The following is a 15631-nucleotide window of genomic DNA, read 5'->3' as shown; positions in this document are numbered from 1 at the left end:
ATCTAAAGAACAAGCCCTCGTCCTTAATTATGAACAAAAATAATGTTAGTAACGAGTTCAATATTTGTGATATGCAATTACCATAGAAATTGAAACCGAAGGAGATAAACTGGTGGCACGGGTTGGAAAAGAGATAGGTTGCGTTAATCACATCTCCCAACTCATCATCATCAGCTTCATGGAAACATTCCTTAAAATGCTATTAAAATAGTCAGTCATTGAATCACACAGGATGTACACAGAGCCTTTGATCCACATCGACCAACATGTCCCATCTACACTTGTCCCACCTGCTTGCATTTGGCCCATATCCCTCTAAACCTGTCCTATCCATGTACTTGACTAATTGTTTCTTAAACGTTGCAATAGTCACAAAAATTTCTCCCACTTCCAGACCCTCTCCCTTTTTTACTCAACTCCCTTTTAATTAACCGCTGATTAACCGATCTAAGCCCCTTAATTATTGAGGAATCTGCAAATGGATATAGATCCTTTGAGCGGCACAGTGGCGCAGCGGTAGAGTTGCTGCCTTACAGCGCCAGGGATCCGGGTTTTATACTGACTATGGGCGTTTGTAAATTCTCCCTGTGACCACGAGGTGCTCCACTTTCCTCTCACACTCCAAAAACGTACAGGTTTGTAGGTTAATTGGCTTCTGTAAAATTGTAAATTGTCTCTAGTGCGCAGGATAGTGCTAGTGTACGCTGGTCGGCACAGACCCGGTGGGCCAAAGGGCCTGCTTCCAGCGATCTCTAAAGTCTAAAGTCTAAAGTCTAATCTAAAGTGGAATAAAGAGTAAAGTCTTTCTGCTTATCCTGTTGGAGTTTTGAATACATAGGGGCGGCACAATGACTGGTAAAGCTGTTGCTTCACAGCGCCAGAGACCCAGGTTCAACCATGACCTTGGGTGCTGTCTGGGAGGAGTTTGCATGATCTCCCTGTGACTGCTTAGGTATCCTCCGGGTGCCCAAAGATGTGAGGTTTGCAGGTTAATTGGCCTCTGAAAATTGCCCCTCGTGTCTGTATCTTTCATCACGTTCATCTTCTTTGGAGGGCATGAGGGCCAATTCAGGTTTCATCTTTCCCAGAACTCGGCCCAGTGACCGAGGAATCTAAATCCTTCCTTCCTGTTATTTTTTCAGCCACATTTATTTGATAGTCACAAGATGGGAACATGCCCTTCGTCCCAACTTGCCCACACCAGCCAACTTGTCCCATCTACACTAGTCCCACCTGCCCCATATTCCTCTAAACCTGTCCTATCCATGTACCTGTCCAAATGTTTCTTCAACGTTGCTTTAGTACCTGCCTCAACGACCTCCTCTGGCAGCTCGTTCCGTACACCTACCACTCTTTGTCTGAAAAAATGATTCCTCAGATTCCTATTAAATCTTCCCCCCCTCACCTTAAACCGATGTCCTCTGGTTCTGATCTATCCTTCTACTGGACTCAGCGTTCTTGGCCCGAGAAATCGTCGTCCTTGCTTTCCTTCCTCTTATTTCTTGTGTGAAATGTATCATTGAACCAAGTTTTGCCCTCTGGTTTGTCGTCAATACTGTGATTTAAATGTACATTACAATAGATTATTGCCTTTTTCACTTGAATCTGTGCTCTTATTGACTCTCAGCGATTATTTTATGTTTAACCACCAAGTGTTAATGACAGTCCTCGCGGTAATCCTTGTGGGGAATGTTTCAAGAGTAGTTACTGCATCTGTCCGCATGAGGCAAATTATTTAACAATATAGTAATACAGTCATTAACCCAGTGTACCTTAGGTGCCATGGTGCCTGTTCAATTAGATCCCACACAGGGGAAGGAATCCACAGTCCCAACCAACACAGACGATGTTCCTACTTGCCTGCTCAGGAAAATCGATGTGAGCAGTAAGAGTAGGTTAGCAAATAGAAAATTAACTCCCAAGTGATCTTGCCTGAAATGAACAAAACATGGTGCTGAATCTTCCTTTGAATGAATGCCCAGACCTGGCTGCACGCGCGCGCTATGTGTCTGATGCTTTTGACAGATTGAGAGGCTTAAATACGAAGGACATACTGTACAAAGATCTGAAATAGCAGTGGCAGTAAGTCATCTGGCCCTCTGAGATTGTTCTGCTGTTCATCAAGATCAAGGCTAATCTTCTGAACCAGTTCTCTCTACACTATCCCCAAAACTCTGGTTCCCGAAGCATCCAGAAGTCTATTGATCTCTGTTTTGAATAAACTCAATGGCTGAGTCTCCATAAGCTTCCTGGATAGAGTTACAGCCATTCACCCCCCACCCCCCACCCACTCCCCCCATTTCTCTTCATCACAGATCTGTGCGATTTACCTCTTTGTTCTGGGGGTATGAGTCTGCTTCAATGGTTTAGTGCTGCTTCTATAGTCACAAGTGTGAAGTGCAAACACACAGTAAAATTATTTTCTTACAAATAGTCCAGTAGAATATCCACAATTAGCAAAGTCTACAGAAATAGTCTACTGATCCGATATGGAAGAGGTACCATTTTCAGAATCCAATCCAGGCTCTGGGTATTCTGAGTGGTGCCCATTACAGGCGAGCCCCAGGCTGCTATGGGCCTCCAGCCATCGCCTTCCCTTGGATGGCACCTCTGCCCTCTGGTGACCTGACCATAGCAGCCCATGGCAGAACATAAGGCATTGTGTCTGAAGGTTGATGTCTGAGCCTCACTCCACCTTCTCACCATTGATGCTTCTACGACATCACAGCTACAGGCATAGGTCTTCTGGACAATGCTTCATGTATGCATGAGCTGCCCAGACATGTGCCATGGCCAAAATTGCATGAAGACATATGTTTGGATACCACCTTTTGTAAAAGTCATTATGCACACCAGCTCCCCAGTATCGTGAGGCAGCCCTTGAGTTTTTTGGACCTACCACCCCTTATTGATTGCAGTTCCGACATTCAACCTCCTTGGGAGACTTCACCATATCAGTTCACTTGGGAAATCAAACAAAACAATTTTGTGTTCAAGTGGACATCTCTGTCATCTGCTTCAACCCTATAATCCTTAGGGGCAGAACACTTGCAGTTCTGTCCCATTCAGTTGTGCTGCCTTAAACCGGTCTGGCACGGTGGAGCAGCAGTAGAGTCGCCGGCTTACAGCGCCAGAGACCCAGGTCCGTTCCTGACTACAGGTGCTATATGTACAGAGTTTGTACGTTCTCCCCGTGACCTGCGTGGGTTTCTTCCCACACTCCAAAGACGTACAGGTTTACAGGCTAATTGGCTTGGTAAAATTGTAAATTGTCTCTAGTGTGTGTCGGATAGTGTTGATGTGGGGGTTGTTGGCAGAGACTCCTGTGGCTGTGTGAAGATCGTGCAAACTCTACACGAACAGAACCCGAGGTCAGGATCGAACCTGGTTCTCTGGAGCTGCGAGTCCACAGCACCATCTGCCAGCAATCTTTCCTTCTGCCTTCCTTTCTTTCAAGATCTCTCTCATTAAACCTACTTCGATGGTCATCTGGTCTAACATCTCCCGTGACCCGGCATAAGGCCCAGTTGGATACCATTGTGATGAAGTCCATTAGGACACAAAGTGCTGGAGTATACTCAGCGGGTCAGGTAGCATCTCTGGAGAAGATGGATAGGTGGCGTTTCAAGTCGGGGCCCTTCGTCAGATGGGATGTTTTGCAACGTTAATGGTAATATGTTGTGGTGTATCAACCTGCTCAAATAGAATCTGTGCAAATGTAAACTGTTCTTCCAAACACTTAAGATTGAAGGAGAAAGAAAATAGGATATGGAATGAAAACAACATTTATTGATATTTCATGACAAAACTCAATGGTGTTTTTAACCACCCTTAACTTGCGGCCTGTGCCTTATGGGGCAAAACAGTTAGAAAAGAGTATTAGAGCTGGGGCCAAAAGGAAACAGATATAAGAACATCGTACATAGTTAACAGAAAGAGTAACATCAGTACAGAAGTCTAAAAGCACAATCAGTCTTCACAGTAAAATAATTGACTCAACCAGCAGCTGAATTAATGAATCGGACTGGAGGGATGCACCTTCCAGTCTTAGTTACACCAAGTTCAACTTGTTGCTGGCTGTCCATTATGGCTCAGATCAGCGACAGTGTTATCTTTGCTCATGCGTCATACAAACACCAATAAGGATTTACGGAAAGGTTCAATTTCTGACGATACCATCTAACCAGTACAATGTGGCGTACGACACCATGTTATAACATCCAGCAATTGTCACAGCACAGTACAGCGGCAGAAGTCACAAAACTCAAAAGTACAAGCACCACAATTACTGTATAATTACTGCCCATCGGCAATAAACAAGGCTGCTGGCTTATGGTAGCTGCATTGGTTAAATCCCTTTTCAGTGAAGGAAGATGGAGGGTCGGCAGCACTTTGGGAACTCTCATCCTGGTCCCATCCGTCTTTTCCCAAAAGCTGAAATCCCAGTGGTCTGGCTGAAGAAATGTGCAGCAGGACGTCCCATGTAAGTACGGACCCGATTCCCCTCACGACACTTTAGTCCTTCTCTTTCCCCGACCTCGCAGAGATGGTAGCCTTTCGGATAGGGAAGGCTGTTAAATGAAAAACTTGCCTGTTTCACAGGGTAAAGCTTCAGCCGAATCGCTGCTCGCTTCCTTCAAAACTCAGCCTAAAGTCAAGGACCTAAGGATGACAAGAATCAGGAAATCAAGATTTACTCAGGAACACCCAGCTAATAGTTGAAGAAATGACCAGTTTTATATGTAAAATGCTCATGGAGAATCTATCTTTGGCTGTGTCATTATTACAGCCCATGGTTACAAATATATAGAAACATAGAAAATAGGTGCAGGAGTAGGCCATTCGGCCCCTCGAGTCAGCACCGCCATTCAATATGATGACAGATCATCCAAAATCAGTACCCTGTTCCACATATCCTATATTCCCCATGCCCTATATTCCCTTAGCCCTAAGAGCTAAATCTAACTCTCTTTTGAAATGGATCTGCATGTTTATGAAACTCCCAAGTATTGAAGCGAATACAGGTTTATCTTAGAAAGAAATGCTTGCATTTACTGACATCTTTTAATGTATCTTTTAATCAAAGTACTTCATCATTAATCGTTTATGATACTATCAAGAGTCAAGAGAGTTTATTGTCATGTGATCTGACAATCTGACTATTATCTGACTATTGATGAAGGCAGTGTGATTAAAGAGATAGAACACATGCTCCTGATTGAATTTATGTTTTAATGTGCTTTATTTTTAAACTTACTTCTGGTTTAATCTTCTCCAAACAGCAGATCAGCCTAAATCCTTGCCATCAAACTCACTGCAAATATTTCAGGGGTTCTTGTCCCCATAGTGTTCCTATAGTGACCAGTAAATCAACCATCTGGCTTTCGACTTTGTGAAACAATGTGTTGAATAAAGTAAAAACCTGACATGAACACAGTGGTGTAACAAAGGTAATAATGACTTCTGTTCAAGAATGTTTCGTGTTTTTCTTCTGATGAAGATGGAATTGAATTTAGGTTTGCGTTTAAGTGATGAGATACAGCGCGGAAACAGGCCCTTCGGCCCACTGAGTGCAACCTGAACAGCGATCCCCGCACACTAACACTATCCTACACACACTAGGGACAATTTACATTTACACCAAGCCAATTAACCTACAAACCTGTACGTCTTTGGAGTGTGGGAGGAAACCGAAGATCTCAGAGAAAACCCACGCAGGTCACGGGTAGAACGTACAAACTCCGTACAGACAGCACCGTAGTCAGGATCGAACTTGAGTCCATGGTGCAGCAATTCTACCGCTGCCGCCCCTATATTTGTTGGGATATAGGGCGCAAATTGTCTAACAGCTCCCTGCTCAGGTACTGAAATACTGAATAGTGTCTAGTTCGTCGTCCACTTTTGTGACTGCCTTTAAATGTGGAGTTTGCTAGACTCCTTGAGACATAGTCGCGTTTTAAGCTTAGAACATAGAACAGCACAGCACAGCACAGGAACATGCCCTTCGACCCACAATGTCCGTGCCGAACATGATGCCAAGTTAAACTAAATTCCTTTGCCTGCACATGATCCATAATCCCTCTATTCCCTGCACATGCATGTGCCCATCCAAAAGCCTCTTAAATGCCACTATCATATCTACCTCCACCATTGCCCCAGGCAAAGCATTCCAGGCACTCGCCACTCATGTAAAACAACTTGCCCCACACATCTCTTTTAAACTTTGCTCTCCTCATCAAACTCTATGCCTTCTAATCTTTGACATTTCTACTCTGGGATAAAGGTTCTGACTGTCTACCCTATCTATGCCTCTTGTAATTTTATATACTTATGTCAGGTCTCCCCTCATCCTCAAGAGAAAACAATCAAAATTTGTCTATCCTCTCCTTGTAGCTAATATCCTGTCAGTATTCTGGTAAAGCACAGTGCTGGAGTAACCTGAGGGTCAGATCTCTGGGGGATTCTGAAGAAGGGTCCCAACCCGAAACATCACCTATCCATGTTCTCCCGAGATGCTACCTGACCCGCTGAGTTACTGCAGCGCCTTGTCACTCTCTCTTGGAGACGTGGATAGATGATGTTTTTGGGTACCGAAACATCACTGTCATAAGGTCATAAGTGATAGGATCAGAATTAGGCCATTCGACCCACCATGTCTACTCCACCATTTAATCATAGCTGAACTGTCTCTCACTCCTAACCTAATTCTCCCACCTGCACCCCATAACTCCTGACACCCATACTAATCAAGAATCTATCTATCTCTGCCTTCAAAATATCCTTTGACTTGGCCACCGCAGCCTTCTGTGGCAAAAAAATCCACAGATTCACAACCCTCCGACTAAAGACATTCCTCCTTATCACCTTTCTAAAGGAACGTCCTTTAATTTTGAGGTCATGACTTCTAGTTCTAGACTCTCCCATGAGTGGAAACATCCACTCTATCCAAGCCTTTCACTATTCGGTACGTTTCAATGAGGTCCCCCCCTCATTCGTCTAAACTTCAGCGAGTACAGAAAAAATGTGTAGGAAGGAATTGCAGATGCTGGTCTAAATTGAAGATAGACACAAAATGCTGGAGGAACTCAGCGGGACAGGAATTCCTTCTCTCCAGAGATGCTGCCTGTCCCGCTGAGTTACTGCAGCATTTTGTGTCCAACCAGCGAGTACAGGCCCAGTGCCGCCAAATGTCCTCCAGGGATGGTGTCTGACCTGCTGGGTTACTCCAGCATTTTGCTGGAAGCAAGATTCCAGCATTTTCAGTTCCTTGTAGCAGTATTCTGGTAAACCTCTTCAGTAATCTGGTAAACCTTGTAGCAGTATTCTGGTAAACATCTTCTGCCCCCTCCCCAAAACTTCCACATCCTTCTTGTAGTGGGGCGACCAGAAGTGCACACAATATTCCAAATGCTGCCTAACCAAAGTCCTATAAAGATGCAGCATCACCCTTATACTCAATGCCCCGACCATTGAAGGCAAGCATGTCATATGCCTTCTCTACCACTCTCTGCATTTGTGTTGTCTGTGAAGCATGTAGAGCGGACACGAGCTAAACTTGCAACCAAGTTATGCCTATAAAATATACGTAACAATATTAAATCCTGATTCCTTTTTCCCCACAGCCTAAACATCCACAAAAAAACAGTTTCTGTTCAGCATTTCATGAAATGAAATCCGGTTCATTCAATAATGGATAGCCTTTGTTATTCATCTTAATTATTGAAATCCTTCTCTCCCCCTAGTGGATATAAAAATTATCCTTCAAATTATGAATCAGAGATCAAATAAAAAAATCAGAGATCTGGTCCCTAAATGGAGTCACCCACCTGGTGTGAAACATGGGCTTGAATGGAGCAGACACTGACAGGTAGTGAGACTCTGTGTGTAGGAAGGAACTGCAGAAGCTGGTTTAGACTGAAGGTAGACACAAAAAGCTGGAGTAACTCAGCGGGAGAGGCAGCATTTCTAGAGAGAAGGAATGGGTGACGTTTCGGGTTGAGACCCTTCCTCAGGTAATGAGACTCTGTTCGATTAAAATGGTAGCACACAACATGAATCCTACACCCTGATGTAAGCCCTACACTCTTCACAAGGTATTTGATGCCAAAGGTTTTGAACCCGTTTCAAAATGCCTCCGATGGTCAGCGACATTGAAAAACATTCAAATAGATTTGAGTAATTAACCTCCAAAAAAAAAAAATAATAATTCACCTACCTTGTTTCCCACTGGGTTGCAGTCCCTTTATTCAAGTGACTAATGTGTACCCGGCCCTACTCTCCAGCCCACTGCGTTTGGAGTCAAGGGACATGCCTAGCCGTAGGCCGGATGTGTCGGCATCTGACCTCCGGCCCATTTGGATCACAGTGTCCGGCTGAGCCAGTGAACCGAGCTAATCCGCAAATGACGGCCAGCTAGTTCAAGCCGTCTATCAGCTCGATTAGGCCCATTTGTTTATTTTGTTGCTTGAAAAAAATTTGGGCCTGCAAACCTTGGATATTAGAGGATATTATTTGAGTTGCTTGGAGATAAATGTAAATTTTAACAATCAAGGTAACAGTGTAGGCAATATTTCCTCTTTAGACATCAGCACTAAATGTACCTGAGAGGATTGGCATGGACATGGTGGGCCAAAGGGAATGTTTTGTGTAGCACAACTCTGACTCTAGTTATAATCACCCTCCTATATTCACTGAAGCACAAAGTGTTGGAGTAACTCAGCGGCTCACTCAGTAGTCTGAAGAAGGATCTCGACCCAAAACAATGTCCCTCCACAGATCATGCCTGACCTGCTGAGTTCCTCCAGCATTTTGTGCTTTGTTCAAGATTCCAGCATTTGCAGTTCCCTGTGTGCTCATATTTAATAATGAATTGTAGAAAGCAGGGCACATACAAAGAACGCCCATACAGCATATACACCCCATCAACCGTCGCATACAGCATATAATCTTCCTGTAGAGACTCTATCCCCTGCTCCCAATTCCTCTGTCTACGCTGCATCTGCGCCCAGGATGAGGTTTTCTATACCAGGTCATCGGAGATGTCCTAATTCTTTAGAAAATGGGGGTTCCCCTCTTCCATTATAGATGAGGCTCTCACTGTGGTCTCCTCGATATCCTGCAGCTCTGCTCTTACTTCCCTTCCCCCCATTCTTAACAAGGACCGAATCCCTCTTGTCCTCACCTTCCACCCCATCAGCCGTCGCATACAGCACATAATCCTCCAACATTTTCGCCACCTCCAACGGGATCCCACTATTAGCCACATCTCCCCTTTCTGCTTTCTGCAGAGACCGTTCCCTCCGCAACTCCCTGGTCAACTCGTCCCTTCCCACCCAAACCACCCCCTCCCAAAGTCCTTTCCCATGCAACCGCAGGAGGTGCAACATCTGTCCCTATACCTTCCCCCTTGACTCCGTCCAAGGACCCTGACAGAATTTTCAGGTGAGGCAGAGGTTCACTTGCACCTCCAACCTCATCGACTGCATCCGCTGTTCCAGGTGTGGACTCATGTAAATTTTAACAATCAAGGCTACAGTTCTAAGCGAGACCAAGTGCAGGCTTGGCGATCGTCTCGCTGAACACCTCCGCTCAGTCCGCCTAAACGAACCTGATCTCCCGGTTGCTAAACACTTTAACTCCCCCTCCCAATCCCACACTGACCTTTCTGTCCTGGGCCTCCTTCAATGTCAGAGTGAGGCCCAGTGCAAATTGGAGGAACAGCACCTCATATTTCGCTTGAGTAACTTACACCCCAGTGGTATGAACATCGACTTCTCTAACTTCAAGTAGCCCTTGCTTTCCCTCTCTCTCCATCCCCTCCCCCTTCCCAGTTCTCTCACCAGTCTTACAGTCTCCAGCTAAATTTTATCTCTGCACCGCCCACTCCCCTGGCATCAGTCTGAAGAAGGGTCTCGACCCGAAACGTCACCCATTCCTTCTCTCCAGAGATGCTTCCTGTCCCGCTGAGTTACTCCAGCATTTTGTGTTTACCAATGAATTAATGGGTAATGAGCAGATTCAGCAACTAACACCCTGGTATTTGTGACTAAATATGACTTGAATACCCATAACTTTAGAAACCACCATGAGCGTTATTTACAAATGAACAAGAAGCACATCCTTCTGATATCCGAAGGTACACAAAAATGCTGGAGAAACTCAGCGGGTGCAGCAGCATCTATGGAGCGAAGGAAATAGGTGACGTTTCGGGCCGAAACCCAGGGTTTCAGCCCGAAACGTCACCTATTTCCTTCGCTCCATAGATGCTGCTGCACCCGCTGAGTTTCTCCAGCATTTTTGTGTACCTTCGATCTTCCAGCATCTGCAGTTCCTTCTTGAACACTCCTTCTGATATCCATTTGCCTGCTGCTTTGACAGAAGCAATGGCTAGGCTCCTGCTACATCAGTTATGTAACTTCATTTCTATTAATGAAAACAAATAAAATTGCAGGACTAGGAAGGAAAATGGGTGTCAACATATTATTATTTTGCAGCAAAACACAAAACAAAATGTGCAAAATGCAGTTCCTAACGCCAATCACTCAGATCTCTAAGAGGTTACAAAATGATTTAGTAACTCAAACCCTCAAACACATCAATGGTATGTACACTGTGAAACATGTTTGGTGTATTGTACAGAGCCTCTGGAGTGAATACGATATCTGACATAATAAGAAATGCATTGGCTTTCTGGAGAGCAAGAGAACAGTCTACATCACCGCCCCGCGCGGCTTGGAATGGCCGCCGGACTCTGCGAGCGCACGCCGGAGGCTCTAACATCAAGAACCTTGCATCACCCGGCGTGGCTTTAATGGCCGCGGGACAATTCGCCATCGCCCGCCGGGGGCTTTGACTTTGACTGACATCGGGGGGGAGAGTGCAGTGGAGAGATAAGTTTTTTTGGCCTTCCATCACAGCAATGTGATGGATGTTTATGTAAATTATGTTGTGTCTTGGGTCTATTTGTTTGTAATGTATGGCTGCAGAAACGTCATTTCGTTTGGACCTCAAGGGGTCCAAATGACAAATAAATTGTATTGGATTGTATTGTATTGTATATTCTTAAACTGTGCTGGATCTTGTTGAGACTAAGAAAGTAGTTCCGTGATGAAAATAATTCTTCAGCAGACGCGGTTGTGTTTTCTTTCCAATGAGGTGAAAACAGAATTAAAAGTGATGACGACTTAACTCCAGTAGTAAATACACAAAAATGTTTCTTACAAAGTCCGGTTAAATGTGGTCCATGTAGGGTATAGTTAATTTGAGAAAATCTGATTATCACCAATTTGCTCAGAAGATCTCTTTTGACACTCTCTTTAAAATAGTAAATTAAACTGGAATAGCAGTTTGAAAAACTGCCATGATTTCAAGTCCTTTTTTAATTCTCAGTAAAAGCACAAGGCACAAAACTCAATTAGCTGGCAATTGTCAGATATTGGTTTTCATGATAATAAGTATGTATGTGCGTGAGAGAGGGAGAGAGAGAGGGCGAGAGCGAAAGAGAGAGAGAGAGAGAGTGACATACAACTCCATTTGATACAAGGGTTTTGGCTTTCAATGTGCTATGTGATGCTGTTTGTTAAAGGACTAAACTTTGAGGTTTTTGCTTTATAGCACAAGTTCATTAGGATGTTACGCCAGCATTTTGTGTGTAAGACTGAAGATGTGATTTTTTTTTCATTTGTTTGACCTTTTCTCCACTACTGTTCACCTGTTTATTCTGCCATTGCCCAAATCACAAACAAGTCATGCTAAACGATCTTTGTTTGAATGAGGAAATAATTTATTTCTTTTAGCAATGGAAACAGAAGAAAGTCAATGATATGATTGTTCAAGGCTGATTTTACAGATAAAAATAAAAAAACAGGAAAAGTGTTTTAAGAAGTTTCATATAGTACCACATAAATACTTTATAAAATTATATTATATAATTATTTAGACCTGTGAATTTAGCCTAAATTCACCACTTAGATATCTAGTCACTGGTATGTCTCGGCCACCAAGTTTGAAATTTCAGTGCAGAATGATTGGTAGGAAACCAATCTATTTGGAAATAAGACTTCCAAAATTAAAGTAATATGAGAAACACTTGTTATTTATTGTGCCCATCCCATCCACATACAGAATAGCATTGTCTGTTTTTTTTTAATAATAATAATAATAAAACCAACAGCAGACATTTTTACATTTTGAAGAAACAAACAATGGTGTCTATCTTTTCATTTTAGGAATTGACATTCTAATTCACAGAACGTAACATGAAGTTATGATCGTAACTTAACACAAAATTGGAATGTCTTTGAAGAGGAAATTTATATTTAATACATTTCAACAAAAAAAAAGTTTCAAAGAAGTTACTTGCATTGGTGGCGATGTTATGATGTGTTGTGCAATCCTGGGGGGATTTTATTTTGAATGATATCCTTAGAATGAAAAGAGAACATGCAAATGGGAGTGATACAGCCAACTCTGGAAACAGGAAGCACTCGGTGTACAATGCTATTCATCTGGGGCTGATGCTATTTCTCAATATTAAAAACATTACAGGGTGTTCTGGAAACAAAATAACAGCCAAACAACTTGAATAGAAAAGCTTTCCCCAAAGTATCAACATCACTCCTTCGTTCTTTGTTTTTTTTTTTAAAAAAGCAAACTATTCTTCTACTAAAACATTTATACCTACGAGGGAATTAATGTTCCACAGACATCTAATCATTCTTTGATGGAGAAACACGAAGCATGTTGTGTACTGTAGCAGCAAACATTGTCTGTATTGGTCAGAAGTGACTAATAGTAAATGGGCAGCATCCACATGAGAAGTTTACAAAAAAAAGAAATCATGAGTCAACCCGTCACAAACAGTCGGCTAAACGGGACTGTGGTCTGGTGAAGCACATGAGACAGCTATCACATACTCGACACTCTCCTTTGATTTTCTAAGGTTGTTATACAGCCTGTCTTCGATGCTAGTCGTTAATTTGTCTTTCGGATCTGCCCCTATCATCTGAGGCCCATACCCGAAGTCTGTTGAGCTATTTGTCTCTGAGAAGCCACTAATATGGTCTAAAGGCTGCTGGAGGTCTGTTGTCTGTTCAGTCTGGTCAACGCCATTTCCTTGCTCTGCCGTCTCTTCCTCGATGATGTGGATCTTTTCCTCCAAGTCGGCGCCCGTGCGCTCCGAGTCTTTAGTGGTGGGTGATGTGATCCGTTCCTGGCTACTGGCCTGCTCCTCCTCAGTGCTGCTCACGATGCGGGGCAGGGTGCTCTGGTAGCGGTGGTCGAGCGGGTAGTTCACGCTGTCGCCTCTCCGAAGGGGCATCCGGTGGCGCTCCAGGCCTGGCGGGTAGCGGAGGCCCGGGTCGCTGTATTGCTTGGTCCTCTGCCACTGCTTGCGCAGGTGGATGCGGGAGCGGTGCTTGGACTTGAGCGGAGAATCATCGAACTGGGGGTCGTGCCGGAGGAACTCGTTGAATAAGGCATCAGTTTTCTCGTCAATGCTGTAGTCCCGCCTGTGCAAATAGTCTTTAGTTACAAACATTTGGCCATAAGGTGACCACCCGATGGGGCTTTCTGCTTCACCCCCGGCAGCGCCTTCTTCCTCAATCTCCTCGCTCAATGTTTTTGCATCAAAACTTTCAAAGACAGTTCCTTTACGTCCAGAACTTGTGAAGAACAACCTTTTCTCAGACGCCGTTTTGTCTTTGGTCCCACTTTCGCCGTCTGTCTTGAGAATCCTTTCCTCCAAGAGTTTGCTCGGCGCCTCTATGGATGCATAACCACTGTCCATCTGAAGGAGCTTTCTGGTGTTCGAATCGCTGTTGCTGCCCCGCTCGGAATCCACGCTGTCCTGCTTTGTCCCCCCTTTGTCCATGGGCGTCTCCTCAAGACCATCTTCTTCGTCGCCCATGTCCTGGGAAAGAGCGCTGGGCGGCCCACCCGTCGAGCACACGCTCTCCGTGTCGCTCCGCACCGAATCCTTATCGTTGCTGCTTGGGTCCAATGATATGTAAAGCTCGAGAGAAGCTCGGAGTTCCCAGATATCCCGGTAGGTCCTCTGATGATCAGAGCTCTCCCTCTTTTCAGCACTTTCACTCCCGCCTGGCAGAATCTCTGCCGCATCTAACCTGAAAGAAAACCAAGCTGATCTCAGGAAAATGTGGGACACAGCATCACAGCATTTACAAAAACTTAACTTCAATAAAGCTTGGTTTCTCGTCACGCTGCTAATTCCTTTGGGTTGCTTTGCTTGGCTTACATGCTGACCCTGCCCACTCACATCCATGGAATAACACAATCGCTGTGGCATAATAAGGAGGCTGTTCAGCCCATCGAGTCTGTACTAGCTCCAATGACAGCAAACCGGTCCGTCTCGTTCAAAGCAGTCAAAATAGTGTATTTTATGCATCCCAAATTCTAACCGGTGATCTACAAAACAAACACTTCCCCAAATGGAGAGATCCTTTCACTTTGCCCCATACTCTGATGTCAAACCAAATGTGGGGGCAGATTGATTTGTGTAAGAAACTAGACACTGCAATCTCTTGTGGGATGTTTTGCTGTAATGTCCAGTGTAATGCTCCAATGCCCAGCTACAAACCTGTTGAAGAAAGCTAAGAAGATGTACCCAATCTGGTTCATCCTTGGGACTTCAATCTCTGCCACCAGTTTGGGAAGAAATATCTAACCTGGGCTAGCAGTCACAGTCAATCAGCATGGAAACAGGCCATTCATCCCAACACATCCATGCCGACCATATAGATTAACCTTGTTGCCAATGTTTGGCCCATATCTCTCTAAACCTTCCCTATCCATGTAACTGACCAAGCATCTTAAATGCTGTTCATATACCTGCTTCAACTATCTCCTTTGGCAGCGCGTTTCATATATCCACAGCCCATGAGCAAAACGTTGCTCCTCGGATTCATTTTAAATCTTTCTCCTCTCATCTTAAACATATACCCTCTGATTCTTGATTCTTCTACACTGGGTAACATACTCTGCATTCACCCTATCTCACCCCCTCATGATTTTATACATCTCTATAAGATCTCTCCTCAGCCTCCTGTGCTCCAAAGAATAAAATCCGGCATGCCCAACCTTTCCCTATTGCTCAGGTCATCGAGTCCTGGCATTAATTTAATTACAGTAAGTTTTGAATTGGACAGTGTGGAATTTAATTGGACAGTGTGGAAATAGGCCCTTCAGCCCAACTTGCCCACACCGGCCAACATGTCCCAGCTGCACTAGTCCCACCTGCCTGCGTTTGGTCCATATCATTCCAAACCTGTCCTATGCATGTACCTGTCTAACTGTTTCTTAAACATTGGGATAGTCCCAGCCTCAACTACCTCCTCTGACAGCTTGTTGCATACACCCACCATCCTTTGTGTGAAAAAGTTACCCCTCAGATTCCTATTAAATCTTTTCCCCTTCACCTTAAATCTATGTCCTCTGGTCCTCGATTCAGCTACTCCGAGCAGGAGACGTGTGCATCTACCCGATCTATTCCTCACATGATTTTATACACATCCTCGTCAATCTTCTCTGTACCCTTTCCTGCTTATTGACATCCTTCCTATAGCAGTGACCTGAACTGAACACAATACTCCAAATGTGGCCTCACCAAGGTCTT

General features: G+C 44.2%; 1 protein-coding gene across 1 annotated transcript in view; it reads right to left on the bottom strand.

Moving 5' to 3' along the window:
• Window positions 1-12076: 12076 nt before the first annotated feature.
• LOC116989717 (CACN subunit beta associated regulatory protein) overlaps window positions 12077-15631 on the bottom strand; it is a 126060-nt gene continuing 122505 nt past the window's right edge. The window contains exon 9 of the mRNA XM_033047313.1: window positions 12077-14338. Coding sequence (XP_032903204.1) covers window positions 12866-14338 — 1473 coding nt within the window. The 3' untranslated portion in view covers window positions 12077-12865. The remainder of the gene's footprint in view (window positions 14339-15631) is intronic.

Source organism: Amblyraja radiata, chromosome 29 (assembly GCF_010909765.2).
Source record: "Amblyraja radiata isolate CabotCenter1 chromosome 29, sAmbRad1.1.pri, whole genome shotgun sequence".
NCBI lineage: Eukaryota > Metazoa > Chordata > Chondrichthyes > Rajiformes > Rajidae > Amblyraja > Amblyraja radiata.
Note: the sequence above shows the minus strand (reverse complement) of the source record. Positions and strands in the feature narration are given on the sequence as shown.